Below are 20,358 nucleotides of genomic sequence, written 5' to 3'. Positions count from 1 at the left end.
AAAAAAGGTAGTTAAACATATAGTGAAAGAAAAAAGTGTAGAAAGTCTACAGTTTGCTCAACTTTCCCAGAAAATTTAAAATATTTTTTAAATTATAGCCTATAAAAAAAACCAAATGAATAAACTACATCTCTGGCCAGATTAAACCAAACAAAAAAAGAGAAAAGTCATTGTATTAATGATAGAACACAAAATATTACACAGTTATGTTTATGAAGAGACATTAAGGGCATAGAAACATGCTTATGATACAATGTTAAGGGAGAGAAGTAGGTCACAAAATTATGCAAGATTTTATAGAGGAAGATTTGAAGGAATTATACTAAATTCTGCATGTTCAAATTATGACATTCTTTTTTCTGCACCTTTATAACATTTTCCACCTCAAAAGTATTTAACTGTGAAGTGTATTTTATCAGGAAGAAAAGAAAAAGAATATAAAGTGCTAGCATAACAGAAAACATAAAAAGAAACTCATTTTTACTCTTTTATATTGTTATGGACTTCCACTTTTGCCCAAGATGGAGTAACAAGGACCAAATTTATTCTCCTATCTGAAACAAAAAATCAAAGTACATTAAATAACACTTCTTGAAATTGTCCAGACTGTGCTTCATGGAGGGCGAGTTCAACAGGAGCCAGTTTTCCCTGAGTCAAGGCAATGGAAGCACTGAACTGGGAGTCCAGGGAAACCAAGGCGGCTGGAGGTCTCTGGGCACAGTTCCAGGAGAGAGCCAGCCACACAGAGAGAGCAAGCTATGGGGATATGCAGAGGGTCTCACTCTGGTCTTCAGCTGAGGACAGAGCGGGGGGCGGTGTGTGTGTGTGTGTGTGTACACGTACGTGTACATGTGTGTACAAACTAAGGCCAGGAAAAACCGCCTGAAAAGATTAGAGGGAACAATCTTCAGAGTTCACACAGGGCCAATTCCTCTTCCCACCAGCCAGAATAGAAAACCTCATAATTCATGGAGTGTCAAGAAGAATACTCACAAGGGTTTTGCCTCAGTAGCAGGGCAAAATAAGCCCTAGACTAAACCCTGCTATTGTCTCATTAGGCACAAGACCCAAAAGAATTAAATTGTTTACATGTAACCTAACCACAATGCAGACAAAGGTCAAAAATATTTAAATGAATTTTAAAAATCTAGCACCTAACCAGGTAAAATTCACAAGGTCTAGAATCTGATTTTTAAAATTACTGGGTGTGCAAAGAAGCAGGAAAATACACCCCATAATGAGGAGAAAATCAATCCATCAAAACTAACCAAGAAATTACACACATGATAGAGTTAGTAGACAGGGACATTAAAACAATGATAAATTATACGTTTATTCTATATGTTCAAGAAGCTAGAGGAAAGCTTAAGTTAAGTAGAGGTGTAGATGATATAAACAAAACCAAATTCAAGCTTCTAGAAATGAAAACTGCAATGTTTGAGATGAAAAATACACTGGATGGGATAAGAAGCAGATTAGACATCAGAGAAGAAAAAATTAGTCAACTTGAAAGTATAACAGTGGGAACTATACAAAATGGAATCCGAGAGAAAGAGTGAAAAGATGTTCGTTCACTCCAAATTGATCTTAGAATTCAATGCATTCCTTATCAAAATGTCAACATGGTTTTTGGAGAAATTGACATGCTTCTCCTAAAATTTATATGGAAATGCAAAGGACCTAAAGAAGCAAAAACAGTTTTGAAAAAGAAGAACAAGATTGGATTACTCTCCAATTTCAAAAATTACCACAATTACAACAATCAAGACAATGTGATATTGGTACAGGTATAGACATAGAGTTCGCTGCAAAAGAATAAAAAGTGTAGAAATAAACTCTTACTTTTATGGTGAACTGATTTACAACACACTTATATCAATGACTGGTAATAAGCACTATCCTGAATAAAAAGGAACAAACTACTAATAAATGCTACAGAGTGGTTGAACCTCAAAAACTTTATGCCAAGTGAAAGAAGCCAGTTATAAAGGACCACATATGATTACATTTATATGAAATTTCCAAAAAAGGGAAAATCTCTAGAGACAGAAAGCAGATCAGTGGTTGCCAGAGGCTAGAGGTAGGAGTGGAGGTTGACTGCAGATGGGCAAACGGGAATTTGGGGATGATGAAAATGTCTCAAATGGATTGTGGTGATGGTTACACAACTCTGTAAATTTGCTAAAATCATTGAGTTGTGCTGTTCAATGGGTGAATTTGATGCTGTGTAGATTACATATCAGTAAAAAGCGCTTAAGTTATATCTCAGTAAAGCTAAAAAGACAAAAGGAAGGAAGAGCGCACAAAGACAGCTGAGGAGGAGTGCCCAACAGGACTGTCTCATTTTTCATTTCATACGTGGATTTTTTTTTTTACCTTTTTCCATATTCAACTTAATACACAAGTAATCTGTCAAGTATTTTCATGTTTTTTACACTTAAAAATTCATGTAAGCACAAAAACAAAAAAATTATACATAATCCTGATACCCAGATCAACATCTTAGTGAATGGAAAGCATTCTTCCATACTTATTTTATGTATTTATTCATCTGTTTATCATGAAATTTTCTGCCTTATTTATAAGAGACTGCAATATTTTTCCTACTCTGTTGAAAAGGATATTTTTAAATATATTGACGTATATTTGTGGGGATTTTTCTTTTATGGGGTTAATAAATTTATAGTGTATTCACATAAATTAATTTGTGTCAATTTGCAGGAATGGTTCCCCAAGGTGAGGCCAACTTTGCTCCATCTCTAAGCCCTGGGAGCTCCATGGTGCCGATGCCAATCCCTCCTCCTCAGAGCTCTCTGCTCCAGCAAACTCCGCCAGCTTCTGGGTACCAGTCACCAGACATGAAGGCCTGGCAGCAAGGAGCAATGGGAAACAACAAGTAAGGAGGCAGTTTTTATATATGAACATCCCTGATACTCTGCAGCACATAACAACAGCCATGCCTTCACAGTCTAAGTAGAAGATTATTGGCTACTACCATTTATTTGCAAATTCAAGGAACTGAATTTTATGTTATCAGGAAAAAGAAAAGAAAATTTAATCCTGTAAGTTTCAAGTCATTCTTATGGCAAATTTGTGTGTTTGTAGTACAGAAACGTGGTCTAGTGGCCCCCAACCTTTTCATCCCACCTCCAGCACACCTGAACAATATGATCAACTTCCATGAGTAACAGAGCTTCCCTGAGACAGATGTAGGAATAGGTACTTTTAAAAAAGTCTTTCTTAGGGCCGGCCCAGTGGCGTTGTGGTTAAGTTCATGTACTCCATTTCAGCGGCCTGGGGTTCGCCGGTTCATATCCTGGGCACAGACCTACACACTCCTCATCAAGCCATGCTGTGGCGGCATCCCACATAGAAGAACTGGAAGGACATACAACTAGGATATACAACTGTGTACTAGGGCTTTGGGGAGAAAAAAAAAGGGAAGATTGGCAACAGATGTTAGCTCAGGGCAGTCTTCCTCACCAAAAATCATACCTTTAAAAAAAAAGTCTTTCTTTATAAAAACACTTAAAAATCTAAAGCAAGAATGGCAAAATGTTAGAATTCAATAGAATGGTGGGCACACAGGTTTCACTCTTGTCAGTGTGTTTGAAAGATTTTGTAGCAACAACAAAGGTTTTAAGGCTTCTCAGGTCATTCTGCCTTACCCACCTCTTTGAATCTTTAGACTTTCAGTGGCCTCATCTTGCTCATTTTGCTTAGAATTATCTCCCTAAAGTCATTCCCTCCCCCCCCAAATTCTGGCTGCTTGAACTTTTCACACATTACTTGAGTTTTATAAGCGTTTTAATTTAGTTGTGTCTTCGTTCTAATGACAGGGAAGCTGTTTGATCTGACAACATAATAAGTAAGGCAGTTAAAGTTGAAAAATTAAGACCATATTCTCTTAAAGTTCATTGAAAGGTGAGAGGAAATCTTCCTGTTAGAGAACTGTGTAGCTCTCAGTGAGGACTGTGTGTAAATTAGGTAGAAATGGAACCGTCTATATAACATGCAAGAAGAATTTAGTCTCCTACTGTGTTCTCTTCCTAGCTTCCTAAACCCACTTTAGATTCCGTGGTCCATCATTAGAATTATTCCCTTACAGGCACTCTCAGCTCCCTTGTGCAGCTCTCCCTCTGTTGTACTTGTGCCTAGCAAAATGCTCCCTAATGAAATCCAGCTAAACTCTTGCTCCATACATATACCTAAGCATTTAAACGTGCCTTGAAAAAAACAGTCATGCTGACAGGTCTGCTCCACGTTACAGTTAAATTCCTTAAAAGACTATACTCTATTACTTCTCTCCTCCCATTCCTTGTTGAACCAGTCAGGCTTTGTTCCCTACCACTCCTCCAGAAGTATTCTTATCAAGGTCACTGTGTCCTCTACAGTGCCAGATGCAATGATCACAGTACCAAATGCAATGATCACTGGTAACATTTGACATATTTGAGCGTTTATTCTTTCTTGAAGCTTTTTCTTCCTTTGGGTTTTGGAACAACTTTCTCTCTTGGGAAGGGTGACTCTCCTATCTCTTAGTCTACTCTACTGGGTCTTCCTCATCTCCCCGACCTCCATTTCAGGGCCTCAGAGCTCATTCTGGGACCTCTTCTTCCCTATATCTACTCATTCCCTTGGTTATATCACCCAGTCTTATCACCGTGAATGCCTGTCTCTGCGCTTATGACTCACATTTAAATCTCCAGCCCAGACTTCTTCCCTGAGCACCGTACTGTGTATCCAACTGCCTTAATGCTGACATCTCCACTTAGAATTCTAATAGGCTTCTCAAACTTGACAGGACAAAAACTAAAGTGATATTCTCCCCAAAACCTATTCCTCTCCTACTTTTCCCCATCTCAGTCAGTGACAACTCTATTCTTCCAATTATTCAGAATAATAATTTTTGTTTCTCTCACATCCCACATCAAACATATCAGCGAGTCACGTCAGTTTCTTAGCAGCTCTCACTTCTTACCTGTTTTACTTGTACACTTTAGCACAAGCCACCATCGTCTTTTTCCTGGACCACTGCAGTAGCCTCCTGTCTCCCTGCTTCCACCCTTCCTCCACCATTTTAATCTCTACATGGTAGTCAGAGTGATGCTTTTAAAACATGAGGCAGTATGTCAGTCCTTTACTCAAACCTCTCCAGTTTGCTCAAAATACACTATAGGGCTCTAAAGCCCTACATAATCTTGCTCCTGGATACCTCTCTGACCTCATCTGCTATTCTCATCATTCCCTCTGCCACATCGGCTTCTGTTTATTCTTCTGTTCCTCGCTTGTGCCAAGTACCTTGCAAACACTCAGGGCCTTTGCATTTCTTAATCCTTCTGCTGGGGTGTTCTTCTTTCAGTAGCCACGTGATTTACTCTCTCACACTTCAGTTCTCTCCTTAAATGTCATCTTATTAGACATAGATATTGAATGGCAATGTATTGGTGACATAGAAATGACTGTCATTTCTAAAACAACACCATTTCCTACCACCTGGTCCCTCCTTTCCCATCTGTATTTCTCTTCATAGTGCTTAACATCTGACATACTGTGTGTTCATCTGTTTGTTTATGATCTGTCTCCTTGAACTAGAATATGAGCATCATAAGCTCAAGGACTTTGTTTTCATTTACTTCTGCATGTCCATCCTCTAGAACACGTAAGCACTTAATGTACATCTATTGAATGAATGAGTGCAAAGAGTCCCCATTCCTAAGTCACTTCTTGGATTCAGATTCAAATGTGGACTTGAACTTTTGTTTTACTTTTGTAGTTTCTGTGAACTTTGACTTTCCCAAATAATTTGAGAAAAAAATAATTATCCCCCACTCTTCAGACCTTCACATTGCTTACTTGGTTCATGTGTAGAAGCTTATTTGTCAGCGCAGGCAGCGTGTATTTTGTGACCACTCTCTCTGTTGCACAGTGCAAGATACCACAAGGAACAGGGGAAAACAGCTCCTGCTGTCAAGTTACCAAGAGTTTTAGTTGGTGACAGGAGTAGGTCAGAGAAATTAAATCATGAAACAAAGAATCACTAAGTAGAATGATGTAAGAGTTCAGATACAGTGTAATGTGATTCTTTTTCATTCTCTCTCTGGTGGGAAGAGAAATAACGGGTTAAGCCAGACCTATTTGTGGTGGAACAAGGCAGTGTTTCTGTGTAACAGTAGTCACTAGGGAGAATCCTAGTGCTAATTAGCATTTTAAAAGCCAACAAGCCATGTTACTTAACCCTTTGTTTCTCAAACTTATTTGACTAGGATCTCCTCCCCGCTTGTTAATACCTGTAATATCACTGGAACCCACTTTAGGCCAAAGTCTTCCTCTTTGTCTTTTTCCCCCATTATTTGGGGGGAAATCAAATACCTGGTGCTAGCCTAAGAAAACTGTGCTGACTACCACAAGGCCAACCAGGAAAGCAGAGGGAGGAGTCCTTCCAGCATTGGGCCTAAGGTGCCAGTGAACCCCACAGTCCGCTCCAGAACCCAGAACAGCCATGGATGCTACAGAGGGCTTGGTCTTCTTCCTTTGATGGAATAAACTAAAATGAAACTATTGGCAGGAGCACTGTGAAAGGACTTAAGCTAATATACAGTCCCAAATATAAATTTGAAAGGAAATTAAATCCTAAACTTTTCACTAAGTATGACATCATTGCAGTCCTTGAAGCTTCTGCATACATTAACTTACATAGCCCTGTGCCTCCACAGTGGTGATTTGTGTATCAATTGACAAATGAGCGTTGTCTAAGGCACAAATGTTCTCATTAGAAAATGGGCAGCAGACTAATAGGCTTTTTCTTACCTTTAGTCATGGGGACACTGCCTCTTGGGCATACACACAGTGCAGACGTTAATGGTCCACAGATGCATTATTGACCATTTCCTGGGCATATAATTTTCTTTGAGCATTTGTGTTTTATAATTACTTGGGGAAAATTTGCTACTTTTCTTCAGACATGATGAATAGGCTGTTCCTCAGCCTTTTAATTTTAGTATGATTATCTTAATTTACCAGAAGCTATAAATGTCAGTACATCCTGCTTACCTCCCAAGAGCCAGCAAGGAATAGATAAGCCTTGGTGAGGTAAATAATTTTTGAAATCAACTTCTCCAGAATTAACATTAAAATAGGTAGAATTTTACCAGAAGCTTATTGTTTAAGAATTGATAATCATAAAATATTTGGTGTTTTGTAGAACTTAACAAAAGACACAACTCATATTTTCCTTTAGAGGTATATATCTGTATCACTGAGAATTTTGGGGGGGTTCATATATAAAGTTTCAAATTGCATTTACTTGATTTTATTCCATACTGTTCTACCTACTGATAGAAACTGATTTCACATTTGAGATCTTTGGTATAACAACAGTCCAGAACTAGGCCATGAAGAAGGAAGTCAGTAGACCAAGACCTGAAAAACGTAACTGCCCTTGCATTTTGCTTCCTACAAAAGTCATGAAGCTATCTTCAGGTCTGAGAAGACTTTTGATGTCTTTAAAAACATTAAACTTGGGCCTGGCCTGTGGCCGAGTGGTTAAGTTTGCGCGCTCCACTGCAGGCGGCCCAGTGTTTCGTTGGTTCAAATCCTGGGCGCGGACATAGCACTGCTCATCAAACCAGACTGAGGCAGTGTCCCACATGCCACAGCTAGAAGGACCCACAACGAAGAATATACAACTATGTACCAGGGGGGTTTGGGGAAAAAAAGGAAAAAAATAAAATCTTAGAAAAGGTAGTGAGAGTGGACCTAACCTTAAAAAAAAAACAAAAAAACATTAAACTTGGCAAATAAAAATATCTAGTTCCTGGGGCTGGCCCTGTGGTACAGCAGTTAAGTGTGCATGTTCTGTTTCGGCGGCCTGGGGTTCTCTGATTCGATCCCAGGTGTGGACATGGCACCGCTTGGCAAGCCATGCTGTGGTAGGCGTCCCACATATAAAGTAGAGGAAGATGGGCACGAATGTTAGCTCAGGGCCAGCCTTCCTCAGCAAAAAAGAGGAGGATTGACAGCAGTTAGCTCAGGGCTAATCTTCCTAAAAAAAAAAAAAAAATCTAGTTTCCTGTTAGTTTACAGCATATTGAAAGCAGCAGAAGCTGAAACCCTGAGAAGTGATCACAAGCTACAGGACATTGAGTACAGGCTCTCAAATTTTCATGTGCATAGTTAGAAATTTAGCTTTCTGTACCCACTCCCAGAAACTGAGATTCACTAGGTCTAGAATAGGGCCTAGGAGTCTCAATTTCAACAAGTCCCAGGGAAATCTCTTGCAGATGGTCTCTGGACTACACTTAGAAAAACATTGGTGTAGATATAGTAAAATCTATAAATAAAAAGCAGTCTGAACCTCATCAGTTGACAGCACTAAGTAATAACCCCATGTCCATAATTCATTCCTTCATCAGATATTTACTGAGTACCTGCTATATGTCACTTATTACTAGAGACAAGGAATGAGTGGAACAAGATATCATCATTCCCCTCAAGTGTTAAATCTAAGAAAATGTATAAGCAATCACAATATAAGAATTCTCCCTTTGGTTATTCATTCCTTTGTTAATTCATTCAATGAACATTTATTAAGAATTAATATGTACACCAGGCACTTTGTTTAAATAGGATATTCTCTGTTTAAGAAGATAAAATAGTGTAATAAATTTCAGAATGATTTTGATGATTAAATGGGAAACCATCGATTCCAGTGAACTGGAAGATTTACTTTTGTAGAAAACGACCTTTCTTAAATTATTCAGATAATTGGAGTTTAACAATTCTGATACTAGGCCAGATAATTTTAACTTAAAATGAGCTCTTTTTAGTTGTTAGACCCCTTGGGCAGAGTTCAAAATGTATCTGAATTATAGACAATCCTTATATCTTGTAAGAAGATGAAGTCTTACATGAATTTAAGAATATGAAATATTTTATCTGGAATTCTATCTAATAATTAAGAAATGTGGTCCAGTCACATTATCCCCATGTTCATGATCAGTGGATATAATCGGAATTGTTTTTGAGTTAACAGTGTGTTCAGTCAAGCTGTCCAGAACCAGCCTACGCCTGCACAGCCAGGAGTGTACAACAATATGAGCATCACCGTGTCCATGGCAGGTGGAAACACAAATGTTCAGAACATGAACCCAATGATGGGCCAGATGCAAATGAGCTCTTTGCAGATGCCAGGAATGAACACTGTGTGCCCTGAGCAGGTAAGTGGCACAAGTGGCACACTTGCTACATACACATGCCACACCACATGTCAGTTCATTATTCCAAGGAAAATCAGGTATGTTCCCAGTTACTTGTCAAAAATAACCACACGTATTTATTCTATCCCCCTGTCTTTTGATAATTGCTCTCTCCCTTAAGATATACAGTGGAAATTTTGACCGACCTTATAAGATTTTAGTATCATGAGATTTTAGTGTTTTTGATTTATTATAAAATGATACATATAATACATTAGCTTGGAACTTACATCTTTACATTCTGAACACATTTTCTTCATTTCTCCCTTTAAGTTCAAGAAACATTTATTCAGTTCACCAAACAATACTTACTATGTACAAAGATAGTTCTGTGGGAGATAATATTACAAGTTGGAGAGACATAACATGAACAAAGGATCAGTTGAATAACAGGACAAAACAACTGTGTAAGAGATGGACTCCCCCAGGACTATATGTATTTATGTCAGATTAGGGGTATATACATAGAGTTAACTACTGAGGGTTTAAAGGAAAAAGTGCCTTATCAGTAAAGGCTTCATGGAAAATTTGCCTAAAGAAAGAGAATAGAAAAGAACATTCAAGACTGGTTATCACAGCATGACTTAGGCAGGAATAGAAGTTGAGAAGCCTGATGAATGTTAAGGGGATATTTATATTATTTTTAGAGCAGAATTTATACAGTAAACTTTTTAGGTGTGTTGCAGACCATGTAAATGTTTAGAGTTTATCCTGGAGCCTCCTGGAGATTTTTAAGGAGAGAATAACTAAATTCAAAGTCATCTTTAAGATCAGTGGAGTAACTCCCTGTAGTTACTATTCTCATTATCAGCAACCACAAAGTAGATTGTGGTGACTAGGCTGTGACCATATAGCCATAATTTATAGCAAGTCTTAAAAACATGTAAACAGAGTACCTTTTCTATAGAATTTCTTTTTGATGTTAATTTTTTTTAAGAAACATCCCTATTCCTCAGGTATTATATAGTAAGCCTAAGGAAGTAGCAGGAAAAAAACCAACTTAGTGATCCACCTCTTATAGCAAAATAAAAGAACTAAATAAGATTGTTTCTTGTCCTTGTTGTTATCTTGTTGTTATTCAGGTATTAGAATTGTTCACTATCTCCAGTAGATTAAAACAAAATAATAAAAAATATAATGAATTAGGTGAAAGAATATTACATTTAAAGTGTCTTTCTTATATACTTAGGTCTTGCTTTTTTATTCAATTTGACAATCTCTGCCTTTTAATTGGAGTGGTTAGCCTGTTTACATTTAATGTGATTATTGATATGGTTGGATTTAAATCTCTCATCTTACTTGTTTTCTCTTTGTCCTATTTCTTGCCTTTTCTTGGTTTAATTGAATATTTTAATTCATTTTCTCTCCTTTATTGGTTTATTAGCTATATATAACTGTTTTGTTATTTCAGTGGTTGCTTTAGAGTTTATAGTATGCATCTTTAACTTACCACTATTTACCTTCAAGTGATACTATATCACCTCATATATAATATAACAGCCTCACCACAGTTTATTTCCATTTCTCTCCTCCTGTGCTATTATTGTCGTACGTATTATATCTACATGTGTTATATACCCCACAATGCATTGTTAGTACTTTTACTTTAAGCAGTCAATTGTATTTTTTAAAAATTTAAATAAGAATTCTTTTATATTTACCCATGGAGTTATTTCCAGTGTTGTTCATTCCTTTGTGTAGACCCAAATTTCCATCTGGTATCATTTTCCTGTCTGAAGGTCTTCACTTAACGTTTTCTGTAGTGCAGGTCTGCTGGTGATGAATTCTTTCAGTTTTTGTATGTCTGAAAAAGATTTTGTTTCACTTTCATCTTTGAAAGTTCTTTTCCCTGAAATCTAGCCTGGCAGTTTTAGCCTTCAGTGCTTTAAAGTTACTGCTCCACTGCAGTATTTCTGATGATATATCTGCTATCATTTTAGCTTTTTCCTCTGTACTTGATTGATTTTTTTTCCTGTCTCTGGCTGTCTTTAAGATTATTCTCTTTATCACTGGTTTTAAGCTATTTGATTATGATAGGCCTTGGTGTGATTTTCTTCATAGTTCTTATGCTTGGGGTTCAGTGAGCTTCTTGATACATGGATGGGTAATTTTCATCAAATTTGGAAAAATATTGGCCATTATTTCTTCAAATTTTTTTTCTATCACCATCCCCCTCCTCTCCTCTAGAGACTCCAGTTACACATATAGTAGGCCACTTGAAGTTGTCCCACAGCTCACTGATTCTCTGCGTTTGGAGGTTTTTTAGGGGCTGCAAGGTCAGTCATTTTTTCTCTGTGTATTTCGTTTTGGATAGTTTCTATTGCCAGAGCTTCAGGTTCACTAAATCTTTTCTTTTCCAATGGCTAATCTGTTAATTTTATCCAGTGTATTTTTCATCTCAGACATTGCTATTTTCATCTCTAGAAGTTCACTTTAGACCTTTTTATATCTTCTATATCTCTAACTTGTTCAGTCTTTTCTCTGTCTTCTTGAATATATGGAATACAGTTATTTAATAACTGTCTTAATATTCTTGCTTGTCACTTCTATCATCTGCATCATTTTGGGGTTAGTTTTAATTAATTGACTTATCTTTTCATTAGAGCTCATATTTTTCTGTCACTTTGTGTACCTGGTAATTTTTTATTAGATGCCAGACATGTGAATTTTACCTTGATATTCCTGTAAATATTCTTGAGCTTTGTTCTGGGGAGTGGTTAAGTGACTTGGAAACAGTTTGATCCTTTCAGGTCTTGCTCTTTTGTTTAGTGGGACCAGAGCAGTATTTAGTGTAGGGCTAATTTTACCTTACTACTGAGGCAAAACCTTTCTAGTATGATACCTGAGACTACGTGAATTACAGTATTTTCCTCTCTGGCTGGTAGGATCAGGACTTCTTCCAGCTCCATGTGATCTTTAGGAATAATTCCATGTAAGTCTTTTCAGGTGAATCTTCCCTCTGCTTTGGGTAGTTCCCTGACATCCATTAGCTCATCAGTACTAAGCTGCAGACTCAAGAGGACCCTCTGTAGATCTTCAGAGCTTTCTCCCTGTGTAGCTCTCCTCTGATATTCAGCCCTGTGAATTCCAGCTGCCTTGGCTATCTCAGACTTCCAGCTGCATCTTCTCGACTCAGGAAGCCTGCCAAGCTCTGCCTAGGTTCCCTTTTCCCATGTTGCAGCCTGGAAATTCTCTCTGGGCAGTAGGCTGGGGCAGTCGTAGGACTCACCTCAATTGTTTTCCAACTCTTGGGGTTAACTCTCCTTCAGTGCCTTTGTCCAGTGTCTTGAGTGCCTTCATTTAATATATTTTGTCTAATTTGTTAGTTGATTCAGGCAGAGGATAAATCTGATCGCTGTTACTGAATCTTGATCACAAGTGGAAGTCTTTTGCCAGTTAACTTTTGTGTGTGTGAATTAACTTTTTTTTTTTTTTAGGAAGATTAGCCCTTAGCTAACATCTGTCACCAATCCTCCTCTTTTTTGATGAGGAAGACTAGCCCTGAGCTAACATCCGTGCCCTTCTTCCTCTACTTTATATGTGGGATGCCTGCTACAGCATTGTTTGACAAGCGGTGTGTAGGTCCACACTGGGAATCCGAACTGGAGAAACCTGGGCCACTGAAGCAGAACGTGTGAACTTAACCACTGTGCCACTGGGCTGGCCCCTGAATTAACTTTTCATTGAAGTATCATGTATAAGAATAAACAAGGAGCCAGCCCGGTGGTGCAGTCGTTAAGTTCGCGCGCTCTGCTTCGGAGGCCTGGGGTTCGCAGGTTTGGATCCTGGGCACAGACCTACCGCTGCTCCTCAGGCCATCCTGTGGTGGCATCCCACAAAAAATAGAGGAAGAGTGGCACAGATGTTAGTTTAGCAACAATCTTCCTCAAGCACAAAGAGGAAGATTGGCAACAGATGTTAGCTCAGCTGGGGGCAATCTTCCTTACAAACACACAAAAATAATGATATACAAAAAAGTATACAACTAGATGAATTTTCACGAACTGAGCACATCTTTATAACTACCACCCAGATCAAGAAACAGAATATTACCAGCACCTCAGAGGTTCTCTTCATGCTCCCTTACACGTCACTCTCCACCTGTACAAAGGGAACCACTGTTCTGACTTCTCACAACAGAGTAAATTGCTAAGCTTTTTATTTCTGCTGTCCTCCTATTACTTTTCTCTCAGTGATACTGTATTTCATTGAAGAATTTGGTCTTCACCTTAAACAACTGGCTTGTAATTTGGTCTTATACTTATCTTTAATAGATAAATGATCCAGCACTGAGACACACAGGCCTCTACTGCAACCAGCTCTCATCCACTGACCTTCTCAAAACAGAAGCAGATGGAACCCAGGTCAGTAAGAAAATTCTAAGCCTAGAGCTGTCAAATGTGTTCTAGATACATAGGAAACTTTGTATAGCATAGTGGTTAAGAGCCTGGCCTTGGGAGTCAGACTTGGATGTGAGTCCTGGCTCTACTCTTCTTAGCTGTGTTCATGGGCATGTTAGGGAACTTTCTTGAGCTGCTGTATAACCAACAGAACTAACAAGATACCTGCCTATAGGATTATTTATAAGAGAGGGTTAAATGAGATAAGCTTTCAGAAGGTTTAATCCAGTGTTTAGACAGGATAAAGGGATCACAAATGGTGACTACTAATTGTTATTTTGTAAATAAACCCAGTGCTAAAACTCATGTGTAATCAGAATATCTCAAAATATCTTAGAAAATTCAGACAGAAAAGAATGTCTGCTATGTACTCTGCCTCCTTTTAGAAATTTGTTTCAAAATAATGCAAATAGTATGGATGACTACTTTCCTTTGTGAACTTAAATTTAGAAATTTTGGAGGTTTTAATTCACTTCAGTAACTTTGGTTTAGTCTTTAGTCTCTTAATAAATACTTTTTTAAGTACAGGCATTATGCTAAGGTGGAGATACAAAGAAGCATGAGACGTGTTTGCCCTCTAGGTGAACTGTGCAGAGAAGTGAGAAAGGGAAGTTACATTTGTGAAATGCTTGTGATTGGCTGGGCATTGTGCTAGGCACTGTCTGCTTTATCTCATGTAGGTCTGACTAGAACCCTGTGAAGGAGATAGGATTCCTTTTTTTTTTCACAGATGATAAAACTGAAGCTGAGGAGATGTAACTACATGTACAGTTCACAAAGCTAGAAAGTGGCAGAGCTGAGGTTCAAACCCAGGTCGTTTGAACACCCAAAGTTCATGCTCATTCTGTCATACTACTTTGGACCTGTTGAAAGATAAAACATATAGACATATGCACATAAACTGTCACATAATCAAAAAAGGCAAACTCAAATTTATGTTAATGCCGTGAGTGTTAAAAGAAAGGAGAAATTGCTGAGATGGTCAGATGAGCATTTACATAGGAGATGGGACTGAACTTGGTCTTGATGTACAGTTAGCAAGGCAAAGTGAAGGAGAAAGACAGTGTAGTTGTCAGAGGCCAGGGGTTGGGGTGAACTTGGAAGTCTAGGGGATTGGAAGTAGAGGGCACAGAGACGAGGAGACAGTACTATCTTAGTGTAATCCTGGGAAACCAAATCCACTGAAAGTAAGGGGTTTGTAATAAGAATTCATAGGAATTAAACTTGATAAAGTAGATTGGGGCAAATTTCCAGGGGCTTTGAATGCTAAACTAAGGGATTTGGATTCAGCCCTGCAGAGGAAGCGTCATCCCTGAAGGGGAGCAGTGATACAAGTGCTAGTTTAGGCTTCATCTTGATGGGAAGGAGGGGAAAGGAGGAGCATTGGGCAGCCAGCTCAGGAGGAGAAAGGTCAGTTAGGAGGCTGTGTCCCGAGGTAGAGCATAGGAAATAGGATCTGAGTTCTGTGAGGTAAAAAGGGGGTTTGGTGATGGGGGAAATGAGGACAGTCTTCCTTCACTAGAAGTTTTTGAAAATCTCAGATCTACAGAGACACATACTGGGCAGTTCAACAAATTAGTTAAAACAAAACAACCAGGTTTTAAAGTTTTTGAGTCCTGGGACAGTATTTGAATTGGAATAAAAACTATGCTGGAAAATCTTAAGAGCTTGGGACTCAGCTCTCATAGCTTCTTCTCTCCTGGCAAATTGTAAGCTTCATTTGCATCTTTGTCTACGAAGATACAGTAATATCAGAAGTCCTTTGAGGTCTGGTCTAAAGCACCCTGTTTTTAAGTAAAAATTCAAAATGGCTGAAATGTATACTTTTTAGAGTTTGGTTTAATCCTTTTGATTTTTTTAAATTTCAAAATACAATATCTTAACGCATTCTTTTTAGACAAGCAAAATTTTCTCGCTAGGTTGTTTTATCATGACTTTATTAAGAATGTTTTTAAGTGTTTAGGGATAGAAATGCCTTATGCTCTGCCCCAGTATTTCACGTTGAAACACATAAACGTGAAATTTTGTTCATTTTTTTAAAAAAATTAGTCAGTGCCTAAAAGCACTATAGTTTGTGCTCATGTTTAGTTTCAGTGGCAGAATCTCCTTTCTGTTGTAGCCCATCATGAATTTTCTATTCATTCCACTGTTTTTGTATTTGCCAAACAAAGCTGGGAAGTGAGTTAGATAGAAATGTGGACACAGATGTGCAGAAAAGGAGAAGGGAAAGACATGGGGAGGAAGACTGGAAGGATTGAAGAGCTGGGATGGGGAGGAGGCAAGACAGAGGAGAGCAGCAAAACAACACAGACTAGAGAAGCAGGAAGAAGGCTAGGTCAGTTGTTGACATGGGGAGAGCAGAAGGCCAGGGGTGGAACTCTAGAAAGAAGAGAGTAGGAATGAGAAGGCACAGAAAACAAAGGTGGGGGAGGGCACAGAAGCAGCTAAAGAACAGAGTCAGAGATCTGGTGTATTTTAGATAGATGAGAAAGAGCCCCAAAGAAGAAGAAAACAAATGGGAGCATATGGGATCTTGCAAAAAGCGAAATTTGGGAAAGTGGGGAAAGAGGAGGATGAGGAGAGAAACAATGCTAATCTAACTAGATTCATCAGGCACTAAAAATACCCAGCTCAGGAGATGTCTGCATATCCAGGAGAGAGTAGGATGGATCGAGAGCACCAGGGGCCAGACTGATGCAGCAGTTGGACGGTATGGATATTTGACATTTGGCCAGTGAAGGTTGATGGGAAACAACTTTTATTCAACTAGGATAGAATAGTTTTCAGAAAAGCTGAGTGTAATTGGCATGAATTAGTGATGAATGACCAAAAAAATGCATCACTAATCTAAAATACTTCATGAATCTATTAAACATGAGGCACAAGTTTGCTAAACACTTGAGACACTTAGATGCACTTAGATGCCCGAGAAGGCATCTCCATTCTTGGTCTGGAACATTCACAGGTGTGATGCTGGCCTTAATCACTTCTACAAATGACTTTTTAATAAGGCTGGTTGATGAAGACTAACTTCTGGCTTTGTTTTCCCAATAGAAAATGCTAGAACTATGCAGCTATAGACATTTTTAAGGAATATGTATATTATTACTGAAAGTAGTTAAAGGGAAAATTCACACTGTTCTCAGCTGGTAGTTTGTTATTTTTAGTTCATGTGTTTAAATGGATTGTCTATCATGAAAAAGAAGTTAAATATAAAATTGTTCTGCTACTATTTTGCTGTAATTCTAAAGTCAATATGTAAAAGAGCTATGTAATAGTACATTTAGAGGCCATGCAAATCTTCTGGACATTAACTTTAGTAATGCTGATGTCCTATTACTGAGTTGTGGTGGTTTTATTTTGCTAATACTGGGTTAAAGCCCTTAATTTTCTAACATCATAAAGATTTTTTTATCCTACTAAAGTCATCCATAGAATGTTTTTATACCAGTTTTCCAAATAACGTATATTTTTTTAAACCCACCACTGGATACCCAGACTCTGAAACTGGGCTTTTCCCAATCTTGGCAATATTAGCAATGATGCTCACTTTCAGTATTGATGGCAACCTGTAGGAGGCTTGACCATTCCAATTTCGATTTTATTTTTAAAGTGTGAACTTTCCAGAACCCTGAGCAAAATGAGTGCAGCGATTTTCTTTTTGTAGGACAAGAAGACAGAAGAGTTCTTCTCTGTGGTGACTACAGACTAGAGGAATGCTCTAGTGAGTTTCCACTTCAAGTAGTACCCACTCATAAGCCGGGGGGGCAGACCCTTCTGTCTAAACACATCTTTTATTTGTGTTCCAGCAGGTGCAACAGGTTCAGGTGTTTGCTGACGTCCAGTGTACAGTGAATCTGGTAGGCGGGGACCCTTACCTGAACCAGCCTGGTCCACTGGGAACTCAAAAACCCACATCAGGACCACAGACCCCCCAGGCCCAGCAGAAGAGCCTCCTTCAGCAGCTACTGACTGAATAACCACTTTTAAAGGAATGTGAAATTTAAATAATAGACATACAGAGATATACAAATATATTATATATTTTTCTGAGATTTTTGATATCTCAATCTGCAGCCATTCTTCAGGTCGTAGCATTTGGAGCAAAAAAAAAAAAAAAAAGGAGTTCACTTTTGTTGGGAGATTGAGAGATGTTTTTGTTTCTTTCTTTGTAAAGGCCTTGGATATTGAAAAAATAACAAGGCAGAACAGTTGGACAATCTATTTCTTGAGCCAAATTTAATTATTCTTATTTTTGTAATCAGTCATTGGCTTCTTATCTGGATGAAGGCTTGTGGAGGAGATCCAGAACGACAAGTTCCAAGGGGAGGAGGAAGCTCCGCCTCCACTGGCTCAGTCCCAGCCCTGCCGAGGAAGAAGGCCAGTGGGCTCTGCCTGTGCCCGTCGAGAGGCTGTCTCGTGCCTCTACATCAGCAGCCCTCCCCTTCCCGACCCCAGGCAGCTTGTGTGTACAATCAGCTTCTTCTAGCAACTCTCTATCTGTTGGCTTCAAGAGAATATTTTGCTCCACATATGTACCCTTTCTCCTTTTTTTAAAGACGGATTTAAACCAAGATGCCTCCAGGAATGAGGACAAAATGAGCATATTCACAAAGGAATCCAAAAAAATACAATTTGGGGGAAAATGCAATAATTTTTGATGAGATGGGTGAAGGACAAGAAGCGAGTTTTGTCAATTACTGTAGATACAATTTTCTGATTAAATCTGGAAAAAAGGCAGCCTGTTCTTTCTGCTTTTATTGTATTAACAGCTAAGGTAGCTAAAGTTATTTAAAATAAAATTAAATTTATGATCCAAGTAGCTTATTTTTCCCTTTAAATCTCACTGTAAATATGTTTGATTTCTTGTAGAAATTGATTTCCTTCTGTTTAATTTCATGGTTTTATTATCATACTCTTGATTTTTCTAAATTTGTGTGTGAAATATAACATTGGTTGAATTGCAGTTAACATTTGGCTAGTAATATTTCATTATTTTAATAACTGTGACACCATGTATGGATTTACTTTGGGGTTCAAATCAAAATGCCACTGCCAGAAAGAGCTGTTCTGGGTGAGCTAGAGCACACCGTCCTAGCGTGTCCCTGGAATCGTCCAGCTTGAGAGCAGTGCAAGAAGTTGTCGCCAGAAGTGCACAGGCTACTTGTACAGAGAAAAATTAGTACTCAAAGAAAATCTTCATTTTTTTTTAGGTTGACTTTGGGAATTCAAATTTTCATCAGCGCAGATATAAATTTCTCTATCCTGCTCTGAGGCTAATTGGTACCATATTTTCCCTCTGTGTCTTATCACTCTGCCAAGTCTTGTCTCATCCCGGCCTCTGAATCAAGGACCCAGTGAACTGACTTTCCAGTTCTAGAAGTTCTGCTGCAAGGCCAGGAGAACTTGAGGAAGGCGTTGTGGAAGAAGCAAAGGTGGACCCCGTCACTCGCCTTTACCGGCACCTCTGGGCCTGTGAGTGATGACACATCTGACATTTTGCACCAGCTACCTCTGCTTCCATGGCAGAGAAAAGGCCATCCGAACTAACAGTGGAAAAGGAGCATGGACTCAGACGTCAAGGAAGAAGCCATTTTCCCAGGTCCTCCTTTCCACATCTCACCACCCCTAGTTACAGATAACTCCATTGAACAGCATCTATTCAAAAACTATACTGAATAAAAAGATTGGTGGAAGGGCTCACGTGGGTAGCAACTACGAAACAGAAGTAGGACACTCAGTTACAAACATTATCTCTTTTAGTTTTTCAGAAAATGCATCCCTGATTTCATTCATTCCCAGCTTGAAAGCCCAGCCATATTACTCTAGTCCCTGAAAAACTGCTCTATAAGGTCATTTCTGTTTTGTTTGTGATATTTAGACGTGCAGACTTCAGGAAGTTCACCTTTAACTTCAGCATTCCAGATGAAGTTTCCTCACCCAGTGCTTTTGCATAAGGAACTAGAAAAAAAAAAGTGGTAAGGAAAATTGAGATGCTAATAACATCCTCCCCCATCCCAACTGCACCTTAAAGTATGCATGTCACCTTCAAGGTTTTATAATTGCACTGTTTGTTTTATGTATGTACAGATTAAAATTATTGCTACATTTGAGGAAAATAAAATTGCTTGCTTCTATGTAATTCCTGTCATTCCACAGGAAATTCACTTTTCCAGCTACTGAATAGAATTTACTTAACAACCTCATGGGTTGCCTCTTCATTTACAGGGAAGAAATGAAAGCTACACCCTGCAGGAATTGCCAAAACCCCAAGTGACTACCAAGTATTTAAAGGATAATAAGAGAAAGGATTCCTGAAGCCAAAGCTCCTAATGTGAACCTAATGTCACCCTAATGTGAACCAGCCCAGTGAAATTCGAGAAGGTCAAAGTGAAGTCATGATAATGGGCCTTGAGGAAGTTCTAACTTTGACCGTTTGTCTGATGATTAAAGAAACTCTGGTCCTGCTGTTTCTTGGCCCAGGAGATCTGGTCCAGGCAGCACCTCATGGCCACAAGATACCATATCTGTCTCTATCGTTGGTTTTTATATACTAACATTTATTATTATTATACAGATGTTGAGTCTTACATGAGGAGGCTCCTTCAGTCTGACAATGCATTTTATAAAAATTAGGCCCTGTTTCTTGTTTGTGTTTCTAAGGCGGCCTAAATCCACCAACATTTGGTTGAGTAGGGCCA

The 20,358-nt window shown here is 38.6% G+C and overlaps 1 protein-coding gene across 25 annotated transcripts in view; it reads left to right on the top strand.

Moving 5' to 3' along the window:
• The window catches only part of NCOA1 (nuclear receptor coactivator 1), a 251,118-nt gene extending 231,319 nt beyond the window's left edge, over nucleotides 1–19,799 (top strand). For 10 of the 25 annotated variants that reach the window (XM_070573176.1, XM_070573170.1, XM_070573168.1 and 7 more), the window contains 4 exons: nucleotides 2,722–2,896; nucleotides 9,035–9,218; nucleotides 13,532–13,621; nucleotides 17,467–19,799. In XM_070573176.1, the coding sequence (XP_070429277.1) occupies nucleotides 2,722–2,896; nucleotides 9,035–9,218; nucleotides 13,532–13,621; nucleotides 17,467–17,637 (620 nt within the window). In that variant the 3' untranslated portion in view covers nucleotides 17,638–19,799. Of the gene's footprint in view, nucleotides 1–2,721; nucleotides 2,897–9,034; nucleotides 9,219–13,531; nucleotides 13,622–17,324; nucleotides 17,382–17,466 lie in introns of all 25 variants that reach the window. The other 15 variants (XM_070573184.1, XM_070573182.1, XM_070573187.1 and 12 more) reach the window with 3 other exon arrangements.
• The last annotated feature ends 559 nt before the right edge of the window (nucleotides 19,800–20,358 follow it).

The sequence above is a fragment of the Equus przewalskii genome, chromosome 14, assembly GCF_037783145.1.
Source record: "Equus przewalskii isolate Varuska chromosome 14, EquPr2, whole genome shotgun sequence".
NCBI lineage: Eukaryota > Metazoa > Chordata > Mammalia > Perissodactyla > Equidae > Equus > Equus przewalskii.
This window is presented reverse-complemented; position numbering and strand designations above follow the sequence as displayed.